Source organism: Mustela erminea, chromosome 2, assembly GCF_009829155.1.
Source record: "Mustela erminea isolate mMusErm1 chromosome 2, mMusErm1.Pri, whole genome shotgun sequence".
Taxonomy (NCBI): Eukaryota; Metazoa; Chordata; class Mammalia; order Carnivora; family Mustelidae; genus Mustela; species Mustela erminea.
In genome coordinates, this window is record NC_045615.1 from 19,004,839 (window position 1) to 19,018,514 (window position 13,676).

At 38.1% G+C, this 13,676-nt stretch overlaps 1 protein-coding gene across 7 annotated transcripts in view; it reads right to left on the bottom strand.

The window, feature by feature from the left end:
• The window catches only part of OTUD4 (OTU deubiquitinase 4), a 57,129-nt gene that overhangs the window by 8,854 nt on the left and 34,599 nt on the right, over positions 1-13,676 (bottom strand). For 5 of the 7 annotated variants that reach the window (XM_032332402.1, XM_032332397.1, XM_032332396.1 and 2 more), the window contains exons 15-21: positions 13,311-13,434; positions 12,949-13,004; positions 12,170-12,247; positions 10,772-10,910; positions 9,755-10,015; positions 8,524-8,564; positions 1,900-6,931 (exon numbers count right to left, since the gene is read on the bottom strand). In XM_032332402.1, the coding sequence (XP_032188293.1) occupies positions 5,723-6,931; positions 8,524-8,564; positions 9,755-10,015; positions 10,772-10,910; positions 12,170-12,247; positions 12,949-13,004; positions 13,311-13,434 (1,908 nt within the window). In that variant the 3' untranslated portion in view covers positions 1,900-5,722. Of the gene's footprint in view, positions 1-1,899; positions 6,932-8,523; positions 8,565-9,754; positions 10,016-10,771; positions 10,911-12,169; positions 12,248-12,948; positions 13,005-13,310; positions 13,435-13,676 lie in introns of those variants that run through there. The other 2 variants (XM_032332399.1, XM_032332398.1) reach the window with 2 other exon arrangements.

Genomic DNA, 13,676 nt, shown 5'->3' on the forward strand with positions numbered 1-13,676 from the left:
TAATTATAGAAAGCTTTAAGGGAAACTATACAGAACACTTCTGGTCACTTGGTTTCACTTTTTATCCCATCCACTTCAAGTGACCTATCATGAAAGGGCTCTACCAAGACACCCTTCTTGCTTTTCTCATACTCCACAGCTTCTCTACTGACTACGTGGGGAAGACAGTGGCACTCACATCGCTAACAGCGAAATGCTTCCCCTGTCTCTTCCTTTCCCTACATTCCAAGGTTCTGCGATACTTCACTCACCTACTTGGGCAATCCCAAACAACTAGCTTCCATGTCTAACACCAACTTAACATTCCCAGCTTGCCGCCTCTGTTCCCAGATCACCTCCGCCAAACACTTGTACTAAAAAGGAAGCCTTTCTTTCAGGCTCTCCTTCCCGGGTAAGCCATTCTTAAGACAAAGTCCATATAATAAGATTACACAGCATTAAGGAACTTGGATTTTTTTTTTTTAAAGATTTTATTTATTTATTTGACAGACAGAGATCACAAGTAGGCAGAGAGGCAGGCAGAGAGAGAGAGAGAGAGAGAGAGAGAAGCAGGCTTCCTGCGGAGCAGGGAGCCCGATGCGGGGCTCGATCTCAGGACCCTGAGATCACGACCCGAGCCGAAGGCAGCAGCCCAAACCACTGAGCCACCCAGGCGCCCCTAAGGAACTTGGATTTTCAAAGTGCTAAAATGTACCTGCTACTTCAGTTTTCAAGTAAAACTTTTGAATGATTTATCTTTCTTCATTAGACAAGTAATAGAGGTAAATAAACCTCAGCGATACTGTGGGTCTTAAGGTAATCAATTTCTTTGGTTTCCCAGTGCATATAAATGTTTACACTACAAGTGTGCAGTAATAGCATTATGTCTAAAGACAATACACATAACCTTAACTTAAAAATATTTTATTGCTGGGTGCCTGGGTGGCTCAGTCATTAAGCATCTGCCTTCAGCTCAGGTCATGATCCTGGAGTGCCAGGATCGAGTCCCACATTGGGCTCCCTGTTCAGCAGGAGTCTACTTCTCCCTCTGACTCTCATTCTGCTTGTGCTCTCTCTCTCTCAAATAAAATCCTTTTTTTAAAAATGTATATAGGGGCTCCTGGGTGGCTCAGTGGGTTAAAGCCTCTGCCTTTGGCTTGGGTCATGATCCCGGGGTCCTGGGATTGAGCCCCGCATCGGGCTCTCTGCTCAGTGGGGAGCCTGCTTCCTCCTCTCTCTCTCTGCCTGCCTCTCTGCCTACTTCTGATCTCTGCCTGTCAAATAAATAAATAACAATTTTTAAAAAATGTATATATATTTTATTGCTAAAAGATACTAACCATCAGTTCACCCCAACAATTATAATGAAACAGCTTGAAATATTGCAAGAATTACCAAAAATGTGACAGAGTGAGCAAATGCTAGAAAAATGGCATCAAGAGACTTGCTCAGTGCAAGTCACAAACACTGTATTTGTAAAATCAGTATCTGCAAAGGACAATAAAGCAAAGCAGCATAAAATATGCCTGTACTGAATACTAACTTTAAAAAACATCATTTAATCTGTAAATTATTCTTAGTCTACACATCCCATTTCATTTTGTGAATGCTGGAAAAATGGTAGAGAGCACTAGTTCTAAAACCACTGAGAGCTACCACTTATTAGCTACCCCCTTAGTTAAATTAAACTACTTGGCCTATCTCCGTTTTATATATATTCAGTAGGGAAAATAACAGTACCTACCCTATAGATTACAAATCATCCCACATGATTTTTAGCTGCATATACTAGAATTGTCTTCTGACTGAATAGAAACCATGGAAATCATCTCTTGTTCTTAGATGCTTACTAAAACTCCTCTTAAGATTAATATGCTATATTACTCGGTTAGCCCTGAAACCAAAGAATCACAAGCAGAATCAAGAGACAAAATTTAATATATGCACACAGTTTTATATATAATGCAGCATCACACCATGTAGGGCATTTACTCTTATTTTATACATTCAGATATGTTTGAAACACTTCTTAAGGCTACAAAACAGAACATAGAAAAATAAACAGGAATATATTCAACACTTACAAAAAGTGATATGATAAAGAATATAAAGTACTATTTTCCTTTCAACACTTGAAAAGATATGTATATATACTTTTTTTTACAAGTAACATCACAAATGATCACATCTTCACATGCTTTTAAGTATTATTTGTACTCAGTGTAAGGCTATTATCATTTTTCATACATAAATTTTCTTCTAGCTCTGTAACAATGCAATTTTTTAATCCATTCAAGTAAATTCAACCCCAAAGTTGCTGTTTCCCAGCATTAAGACATGCACCCACCCCTCTTCTAAGATTTTTCTAAAACTTACATCTCAGGGGGGAAAAAAATTCCCAGTTAGTGGGAAATCCCAATTAGTGGGAAAGTAAATGGCTGATACTTGTAGCAAAACCTTAGTTTTCTGAAACTGACATACTGGAACTGAGCCATTACTAAGATTTTAAACAAAAACACAATAGCATTTAGACATTAAATAGGAAGCAAAATACAGTAAACAGAAATTGTGTAGCCAAATATGCATTCTCTTCAGCTACACTAAAATGGACCTTGCTTAGTACCCATAAGTGAAAGTCTAAGGTTACCTCATCTAAAACCAAAGGTAAAATAAATGAGGCATAAATAAATATTGCTAGTTTCTAGGATGGCTGAATGTTTTCTAAACCAGAAATGGTTAGAAAGGAACTTTATTGCACCAAGTCAATCATAAGCAAGTTTGCAGTTCACAGGCATTTTAATTCAACCTTGAGTCACAAAGGAAACACACTGCAAGAATATACATAGTTTGCATCAAATAAGCTGTTACCAACATCGTGGTTTGGGAAGACCTACTCCTGCCAGGTCGAAACAGGGTCTGAATTTAGGTCAGCCATGAAAATGAACATACGGGTTAACAGGAAACAAGATGAGGACTGCACAGATGCTAGAGTCCTACTGCCAATGAGTACATGGAACAAGAGCCGAAGATGTAACTGAGAGGAAACTAGACTTGAAGAGAAATGCACACGATACTAAAAAGGAAGGGACAGGGACCAAGTTCAGCAAAAACAACTAACAAAAATGAACAGGTGAGCTTTGGTCGTTCTTAACATCTGTGTTCTTCAAAATGTGAGTAATCTTATTACAGTGAATTTCCATAATTTCTAACTCAAAAGACAAATGATTCTCACTTCTAAGCTTCTGTTTTTCTCTTATATAGAAACATTATATCTCATGTCAACATACCTTATGACTCAGTTAAAATGAAGGACAAAAGCTTGCTTGGCCCTAGTTTGACCTCAGCATAAGGCAAAATCCCCTGCACTAATAATACATTTAAAACAAAACTAAAGGAAAAAAATAAAATAAAACTGACCTTAATGAAAGACTAATAATTTTAAAACTAATTATCAAAAGTCAGAGTTCTTTTATTCCAGAGGTCACTGCGTAAAGTATAATCTAACGTTCTCTTTCAGCACTGTTTCCATCATGTCCTGGAGGTAAGATTTGGGAAACAGGAAGCAAATCAGTATTTCCTGCAGGAACTAGAGAGTATTCCGCTACTCAACTGAGGTAAGACAGAGTGACAGTGAAGAAATGAACAGTATTCTTCCCTACCCGCGTTTTAGACATTTCCAGAAGAAAGAGAGATTCAAATCTCAGTCAATAAAATGAAAGACACTGGAAAGAGCAATTTTTTTTGGACTCCTGAGATCAAACTTCTATTGAACTTTTAAATCTGATCATTGTATCTAAATGTGTTTTCATAAAAATTATCAGATAAGCTAATGTGACATTAAAAAGCATTAGCTGAAAGTGGAGGGACCCTATGCAATCTTCTCATTCCATTAACAACTGTTGATGTTAACTAAGAAAACAAAATGGCTTCAGCAGTACCTTCCCCAATTGTTCTTGCTTAGAAGGTGACAAAAGAAACTTCAACAAGTACCCTCAAATTTTTTTTCTACACACCCATCCATCTTTACAAATTTTTACCTAGCACCATCATAATAAAAATGTTATCTTTCAAAGTGCTCTCTAAAATCCTATGTTACAAAACATCTAAATGCTAATCACTTCTAAATCAGCAGTTACACAGACATTAGGTAATTAAAACAACACAGAGGTAAATAACCATTATTACAGTACAGTGGAGATTCAACTGAGCCTAGCTGGCATCCAAACATTCCTGTGGGTAATCAAAGAACCCAGAAAACTCATCTGCTTCAGTTTGTCAAATTCAAGTGAATTGTATTTGCCTTTAAAAAACAAAATCTATTTTTGGCTAGGTATATTACACATGGCATGCAAAGAGAAATTACTACATTATTTTGCATAGCACTCAAACTTCCTGATCAAAAGAGAACATAAGAAAAAGGGTAGATTTTTCACATTGGTATGTACAAATAAGAACGATAAGCTACAGTTATTTTTATAGAGTAACACAGAGGCGTGAATACTGTGTTGCTTCAGAGTTAAATCTCCAACTGAGAGTGCAACATGCAAAGGGAATTTCTGTGAATACTGCAAAGACGGAAAAGAAGCAGGATCAGAAGAGCTAGGTTACCGAAAGGGTAAACAAGCCATAAACTGCAAAGCAACCTGTTTCTAGCAGCATCCTCTAGAAAAGAACTAGAAATCACAATCATCCTGTTTTTGTACAATAGTTCCAGGCGAGTGACAAGTTGAACATGCAAATGTAAAGTGATACACATAACCAATGGTGCAAAGAGAAAAACAAAACACAGTAACTCCATAGAAACCTGTCAAGCTAAAAATTTTTAACATTTCTTCTCAAAATATTTAAATCTGTCAGTGCATTAGTGTTAAAGTGGCATTAAAAAACTTCTGCAGTTTTAACAGATGCAGATTATTTTCAAAATGCATAGCATCTACATTTCTTTCAAGTAGGCACCATGATATTTACACCAGTGCTAGGAATTCTTGGTGGAAACAGCCATTTCATTAGATTTCCTATTATTTCTTAAACGTCTTGTCTTGTATGCGATCTCAAGTTCAACAAATACTCACCAAAATTCAAAAATATACCCTATGAATATTAAAAGAACTATATACAACATTTCTAAGACACAGGTTAATAGGCTGCCTTATGTGTAATATTAAAGAGAAGACATTATTCAAGTTTGACAGATATTGAGATGAAAGGCCTTTGGGTTGGAAGCATTTCAAAAGACAACAGTGTTTTAGGCTAAGAATTATTTGAGCCCAGTTTATGACTAAGGCATTGCATAATAAAATATATGTTTCTATTTGGTGCAATGTTATGTTTTGGAATCTATAGTGTGTCAAATGGTATTTTTCTTGTCACCTTTAGTAAACACTATAAAGCACACATTTCCAACATTTAAAATTAAACTTATATAAGGAAAAAAACCAAACACTAAATCTAAGTTTTATATTAAGCTGTTTATAAAAAATACTTTAACAAACTTATTTTCTACTTTTTATGGGGGCAGTTACCTGATAAACAGATTGTGAACAAAGAAAAATGGCAATGCCAGGAATTCACTTGCCCCTTGAACACATATCCAAAATCTGTTGTCCAGGATGGGAGTGAGGGTCAAGGGGGAGGGGAGGAGATAGTTCGAATTTGGGTTTTATTTTAAGGTACTTTCTTAAAGCCTTCAGAAACATTCCACTTAAGAAGAGGTTTCTGCTCTAAAATACCACAGCGACAACCATCAAGTGTTTTGCCCGCGATGGCCATCTCCCATCCCCGATCTCCTCCTATCCCCGCGGTAAGGCCGTCCTCGGGCATTTCGATGGTACTGATATCCTTCATCTCGGCTTCTGCTTGGCTGCCCTTTCCAGGACTCCTCACCTCTTGCATGCTGATATCCTCCTCTACCAGAAGAGCCCCAATCACTTTTGTACTTCCTGCCTCCGTAAGTCTGATTATAAAACTGCTTGGATCGACCGCTTCTCAGAATATTAGACACTTCGTTTTCATCTTCCGAACTCTCTTCTTTTGGTCTTTGCACTCTGCTATCTACAGAGTTGGCCCCACTGACCACATCAGCAGCAGTCTTAGGATCTTTGACTTTTTCTGATTTTTCTTTCAGACTTGGAATGGTCTTTTTAGGCTCAAGTTCAACAGGCACAGTTTCTCGCTCTCTATTTAGAATCTGAGTGGGAAGATGGGCCTTCTCCTCTACTACAGGAGGGATGGAAGCCAATGCCATATCTGCCTTGGGTGTCTGGGACGCCTGCTCTGCCCGGCCTTCATGCTTACTCACACTTGTTTCAGGGAGAGAATGTGCACCTTCACCTCTGGCCTCCTGAAACTCATCCACTGTGGAAACTGAACCACATTCTTTAGACAGATCCAGATTTTCCAGGGGCAGATCCAATTCTTTCTCATCAGAGGGCAGAACAATATTCTGCCGCATTACTGGATTTTCTATAAATCCCTGGAAAGGGTACCCATACCAAACGTGAGGAAAGAAAGGAGGTGCAATGGGAACTGGGCCTAAGAATGGATTCGGTCCAAAGGACGGTTGCGGGAACATGTTCTTGCCACCTAGTGACTCTTCGTATTCAGCATGAAGAAGCTGCCCAGGGTTTTCAGATTCAAGATCAGCCTGGTAAGACAACGGTCCTTGACTTTCAGACACCTGAGATGGAGGGATAACCAGAGGTGAAGAAAATGTTGGCGGTCCAATCTCTGCCTGTGGCATCTGACCATTAACACTGGCCTCAGTCTGCATAGGAAAGTGTGCATCGGTACAGGTACAATCACTTTCATTTTGAGCAGAAGGAGCTTCCTGGAACCAAGGATTTGGAGGATACACAGGGACAGAGACTTTTGGGTACATCCTGCAGGCTGCCAGGTAGGCCTGGTGCAAAGGGTACAGATAAGAATGCGGGGCCCACATAGGACAACTATATGCCTAAAAGACACAAAAAACAGTTACATTAGCAAAAGAGGGGCGAGGAGAAGAAGTTCAGACGAGTGCTTCAAGTTCCCCATACCTGACAAGACTGTATCATCACTGTGATATGTAACATGAAAAGGAATTACAAAATTAAGTCACTGCTCTAAGATTCCATTCTTTTTTCCTATCCTGAAACCAACCAAAGGTCCTGGTATTAAGGTGACAGGAGACAATAAGATGAACTCAAACAATGATTATCAGGATCACTAACTGCATCCTTTGGATATAATTGCATGGAAACAATTCTGGATGATACAGGTCCCAGAAACAACCACCATCAAGTACTTGAGCCTCCAGCTTTGAATAAACATCTCAATCACTGGCTCTCTAGCTTAACCTACATTCATGTTCTGGCTCTACCACTAACTCATTACGTGACCCCATGTCAACTAATTAATTGGTCTGGACCTTTCTGTTCTACCAAAAAAACAATGGTATAGAAGTAGATGATCCCAATGTCAGGCCTCTACAGGTTCAGGAGCCCTAAGAGCATTCCAACTGCACAGACAAAAGTTAGACCTCCAGGGGCGCCTGGGTGGCTCAGGTCATGATCCCAGAGTCCCAGGAAAAAGCCCCGTGCAGGCTCCCTGTTCAGCAGGAAGCCTGCTTCTCTCTCTCCCTCTCTCCCCTGCTTGTGTTCCCTCTCTTGCTGTGTGTCAAATAAATAAATAAAATCTTAAAAAAAATAAGATAAAAAATAAAGTTATACCTCCAGTCAGAAGGGAAATACTGAAAATAAAGCAAATCTTACCCCCTACAAAGGGCCAGCTAAACTCCAAACATAAAGAAAAATTTACCAGTTAATTGGCAAATTAACCAATTGGCTAAAGTCAACATTAACTAGTTAAATATAAAACAAACAATGAATACTGTAGACAATAAAATTAACCGAATGACCTTTGATGAAATTACCAGTAGACTACAGTAGGGCACTTCACTTGATATTTTAATGGTCTAAAACCCATAGAAATTAATCCAAAACAGGAGATAATCCACCACTGACAAGGGCATAGAGTTCTCCAGCCTAGGCTGACCACTTCCCAAAGGATACCTCTATTCTGCTAGTGAACACACCACCTTCCACTGGAGAACTTTCCTAAGTTCTTCCCTTTGATCCTCTCAATAAATGAGGCAGATGGAAGAATATTATCCACATAACACAAATGAAAAACGCTAGGCTAAGATACATTAAATGACTTGCCCAGGGATATACACCTAAAACAGTGATGGAACAGAATTTCAAACCCAGATCTTTCACAGAATTCCTCAATGAAGGCTTTTTCACCAGGATGCCCAGGGGACGGGGACTATTTCCTGAATATACTCACAAAGTTAACCACTGCCAGTTAAAAGGAAAAGCAGGCAAATACTGGAGCCTCAACCCCCACTAAAAAGAAACTGTACAGTACTGAAAAATCCTAGTTCTTAAAATGTGTTTTGGTAAACCTTAGGTTATTCACTGACAAGATAAGAGTTAAGATTTAAATATTGGCAATTTAAAACAGTATTAACTTAAAGATAACTTTAAAATGATAAAATATAAATACCTTTACACCAAGATTAAAGAAGAATCGAAGAATGTTCTTATCTAAAAATAAATAACATAATAATCACTCATTAAAATTATACATTCAAAAAGGTTCCCCTGCCCCACTATCCTTAAACAATATATAGCTCTAAACACAGTTTTGCCTACTGAAATGTTTTCTGTAGCCGGTGATATAAAACATAGACGAAAAACTGTAATATAACCAAAACCAAGCTGTTACTATTGAGGAATTCCAGGCTCAACAGGCTTTCTCTATGCTAATATCTAAGTCCAAAAATGGCTTAAACTGAGATTTTTATCTGTTAATTTTTTTGTGTGAAGGAAGCTCAGGTGTTCATCTTATTTTTAACTCTGTGGGGTTTTAAAAATTATGAAATAAAAATGTTGGGCCTTATGGGTAAAATCAACATACATCTAACTTATTAGTAACAAAAGATTAGTAGGTATTCATTTGACATTAACCAGTTATCCAGACTCAAGCATCAAACCTAACAAAATTAGCCACAAAAATCCAGGTAAAGAGCATACAGTCAGAGCACACTCTTCAATTTTTCTACAGCTAGCAAACTTTGCAAACTGAAATTCCTTTAAGAAAAAAAAAAAAAAAAAGCAAATTAAAAAAAAACATTCTTATAAAATATATATTGTTGGGTGCCTGGGTGGCTCAGTTATCAAGCATCTGCATTCAGCTCAGGTCAGGATCCTAGTATCCTGGGATCGAGCCCCACGTCAGGCTCCTTGCTCAGCGGAAAGTCTACTTCTCCCTCTCCCACTCCCTCTGCTTATGTTCCCTCTCTCATTATGTCAAATAATAGTATCTCTTAAAAAATATATATGTATATATAGTTATGTAATTCTTATCATTTTTTCATGAATGAACAGTAGTAGTTTCAAAACCCAGTCCAGTGATGAGAACACTCAGGAATGTTTAGGTTACCTACTTAGTGACATCATTAAGATTTAATTCAAAATGGTTTTAGGCTGTTTTGAAAAAAAAAAAAAAAAAAAAAGACACAAGGGAGGGACAGTTACTAAACAGAGAAAAAACATATTCTAATCAAACAAAAGCTGAAACAAGAAAGTAAATGACAGCCAAATCTCTTTTCTTCTCGAAGTCAGTCCTTCGGCTTACTCAGTAATATAACCTCTGACTTCTATTCATATTTCTCCCTGAAACCCCATCAGTATTTGATAAATAAAATCAAGCGGAACTTAGAGAAGGATCTCACCTTTAGGCAGGTCCTCGCCAGTGTGACACAGTGAATAAGGTGGTGCAATGGCTCGATCTCCCTTTTCATTGTAAGGAAACCCAGGGTAGAGTGGGTCTTGGTAAAGGCTCAATGTCTGAGGCAAAGGCATCAAGGGCTGGTTAACTGCCTGTATTGACACAGGAACTGGGGAGGGTGTTAAATGAGCTTGGGACACAGCAGAATCAGGTCCAGTGGTCAGAGTCTGTGTCACTGACAAAACAGGAATTTGAGCAGGGACACCTACAAAAGAGAGAAAGGAAGCACAAACTATAAAAAGGTGAAACTATTTCTCCTCACAAATGTAAGGTTTCATTAAGCTAAGAGGTTAAAAAAAAAATGCTGTAAAACTGATAGAGCTGATAAAACAGTATATAAAAAAACCTAAAGAAGTACCTTTTATATCAACTAAGAACCTTCTTAGACACATAAGAAGGAAATGAGCTCAGGAAACAAGCTTGGAATCACTATCTTCTACTCATAGCTCTTACAAACATGAGCAAGACAGAGCCAGGCAAAAGGTCCAATGGCTGAGGCAGGGGGAGGTATACAGAGCCGGTGGATGGGAAATGCAAACTGTGGTGTCAGTGCTGGGTGACAAAAGCAACCAATGAGACAACCAGCTCAAACATCTTCCTCCTGAGATTCTGGAGGGAATATCTCAAATGCATACCAAACTAAAACTGGCCCTCTCACACTGGAAGCAGAGCAGAGGATCACAAAAAACCTGTGAGGCTCTGCACAACTACCCCTGCTCTGAGTTTGAGCTATGAAGAATTTGAAATCCCTGGGGCGACTGGCTGGCTCAGTCTCAGTCGGTAATAGAGCACGCAATTCTTGATCTTCAGGTTGGGAGTTCAAACCCATGCTGGGTGTAGAGGTTACTTTAAAAAGTAAAATAAAACATTAAATAATAATAATAATTTTAAAAAACTTGAAGTCACTGACTTGGAAGGCTTTTGTTGGTTGATTCAAGGAATTTTTTAATTCTTATCTAACCTGTTGGTCCAAAAGTTGTAGGTTCACTTGGCCAGGCTGGCACAGTGGCTGGTAAAGAAGGCACCGCAGGAGTAAGATGTACCTCTGGAGAAACTAGAAGGGGAGCTGGATTTGACAAAGACACGTGCTCTGCTGGCTTCTTCGGGGAGTGGGGGGTGGGGTGGAAAAAGACAAGAATTCATTTTGCTTAACACTAATTTTAACACCAAATGTATCCTCAGTCGCCTTTTACATAACGATAGTTTCTATATAAACATTCTTTCTGATCCTAGAAATTAAAGAAAAACAGTAGCTAAAAATTCCACACAAACAAATTTGATCCTAACCAGGGATTACCTACCAAGTCACAAAAGACAGTGGAAGAGATAAAAACAAACTCTAAAACAACCTGAACATTATGCTTTTAAGGAAAGAATGCAAAAACCAATGAAATCATTTTGAAATTCATGAGTTATTTTCAATTGCTCCTCATACAAAGACATACCCTAAACTGGTCTCCAAATGACATGAAGGATGTTAACTGAAAAGCAAGGAAAGACTAAGAATTGTACTCCTATATTAGACTGAGAACCAAAACATCTAAGAGAACTCAAGTTCTTTCTTCATTATATCTGTAAATTGATGGTACTGATTTCTAAGTGTCTATTTTTCTAACCTCTAAAATCATTCCCTCCCTTCTACGAAATAACTGTTAAAGATTCAAACAACTCTTTAAAGTTTCGAAATAAAGCAGAAATTTGTAATTTCCCTTCAAAAACGTGATTTTCAAGCCAAGCCAACCCACCACAAAGATAACACAAGATACCAAATACAAACTTATTGGAGATCAATTCAGAAGTATGGCTTCCAGATCCAAAAAATGGGGTTATAAAAATTAACATTCCACAGAAACACCTGGCTGGCTCAGTCAGTAGAGCATGAGGGGTTGATGTCAGGGTTCTGAGTATGAGACCCACACTGGGTTTAGGATTACTTAGAAACAACAAAAAAAAATCCACAGAAACTGAAAACATTCTAAATACACAACAAAAAGATTATAGACTAATCACAACCACACCCAAATTATGAAGCTACTTCCCATTTTGTTTTTAGATCATCTTTTAAAGACATAAGAAACCCAGAGAATGGGACACCTGGGTGGCTCAGTTGGTTAAGCAGCTGCCTTCGGCTCAGGTCATGATCCCAGCGTCCTGGGATCGAGTCCCACATCGGGCTCCTTGCTCTGCAAGGAGCCTGCTTCTCCCTCTGACTCTGCCTGCCACTCTGTCTGCCTGTGCTCACTCTTGCTCTCTCTCTCTGACAAATAAATAAATAAAATCTTAAAAAAAAAAAAAAAAAAAAGAAAGAAAGAAACCCAGAGAATGAAGCATTAGATGTCAAATATAACAATGCACTTACTTGCTCTACAGGTGGGCACTCTAATTTCTTTGACTTTGATGGTGATGAAACTCTTGCACATTTATCATCACTAACATTCTTTGGAAACAAAAAAAATGAAATTTTATATTTCAAAGACCACATTCTAGGCAGCACCTGGATGGCTCAGTGGGTTAAGCCTCTGCCTTCAGCTCATATCATCATCTCAGGTTCCTGGGATCAAGCCCTGCATCCGGCTCTCTGCTCAGCAGGGAGCCTGCTTCCCCCTCTCTCTCTAGCGGCTGCTCTGCTTACTTGTGATCTCTATCAAATAAATAAATAAAATCTTAAAAAAAAAACCCAAAACCCACATTCTAGAATAATCAAGGTTGCCTATACAGTGGTATACGTAGTTGCCTATACACCCCACCTGTACCTGACTGAACCCTCTCAGGACTAAGTATTTTTTCAATTATATCTGGTCTTCAATAGACCTGCAATTGGCCTGCACATCTTGATCATACCAAACTGCTGGGAAGTTTTTACTGGGAATGTGGTTTCAAAAATCTTTAAAAATCTCAATCTACTATAGAATAATGGAAAGTAAAAGCTACTTTCCACTGATTAGGTCATCACAAAGATATGGGTTATAATTTGTGAGTGAATTCTCAAGTACCATCATCTTTTCCCACTTTTCTGCTTTTCTACTTCTGTAATACTTAGTTATGAAATGATGAAATCATCTCCAGCTTCTTCTTCTTCCTGCTATTTTATCATGTTTAGGGCGGGAGGGAGATATAATTATTATTTAAAACATTTACCTCCAGTGTGCTTGGCTCAGGTTTTTTATCCAAATGAATATGCCCATGAACAGAGTCTGTAACAGGTCAAGATTAAAAAAAAAAAAAAAAAAGACAGTATCAGCCAGTAGATAGGTCTGAGGCTAGAACAACAAAATATGAAGACAAAGGCTAAAGTAATATTTGAACTGTGTTTAGTCAATGAAAAATGTAGTTTTCAGGGTAACATTTAACATGCTTTTAGCCTATGTCAATGTTTCTCTGCAAGTGAGATATGCGCCTGTTACACTACTTAATGATTTAGAAAGGGTTCTTTCCCAGCCTATGACTTTAAACCAGACACAGAGCTCTAGCATCTGCTTTCAAATGCTGAAATAACATACCTTTATCTTTCCGTTCTTCAGTATCCATTCTCCGCCTGCTTCCTTTTCTGTCACTTACGTGTGATGATTTTCTCTGGACACATGGGTTGCTACTCTGAGAAGTTGACTGACTGACTGACGAGCTCTTAAAATGAACAAAAATCCAATACTTTGTTTTAAAGATCTACCCACAAATGTTATGAACAGAAGTCCTATAATTTCATCTTATTTTTCACATATCTGATTAAAAATATCAAAATTCATAGCCTGAGGTCTTTATACTTCCAGAACTATAAAAAATTGGACATAGGGTTCCTGTTTAATTATATAGTCTATAACAATATGCTTATTAATAAGTCAAAAATATTAGGCAATCAGACCTTTAGC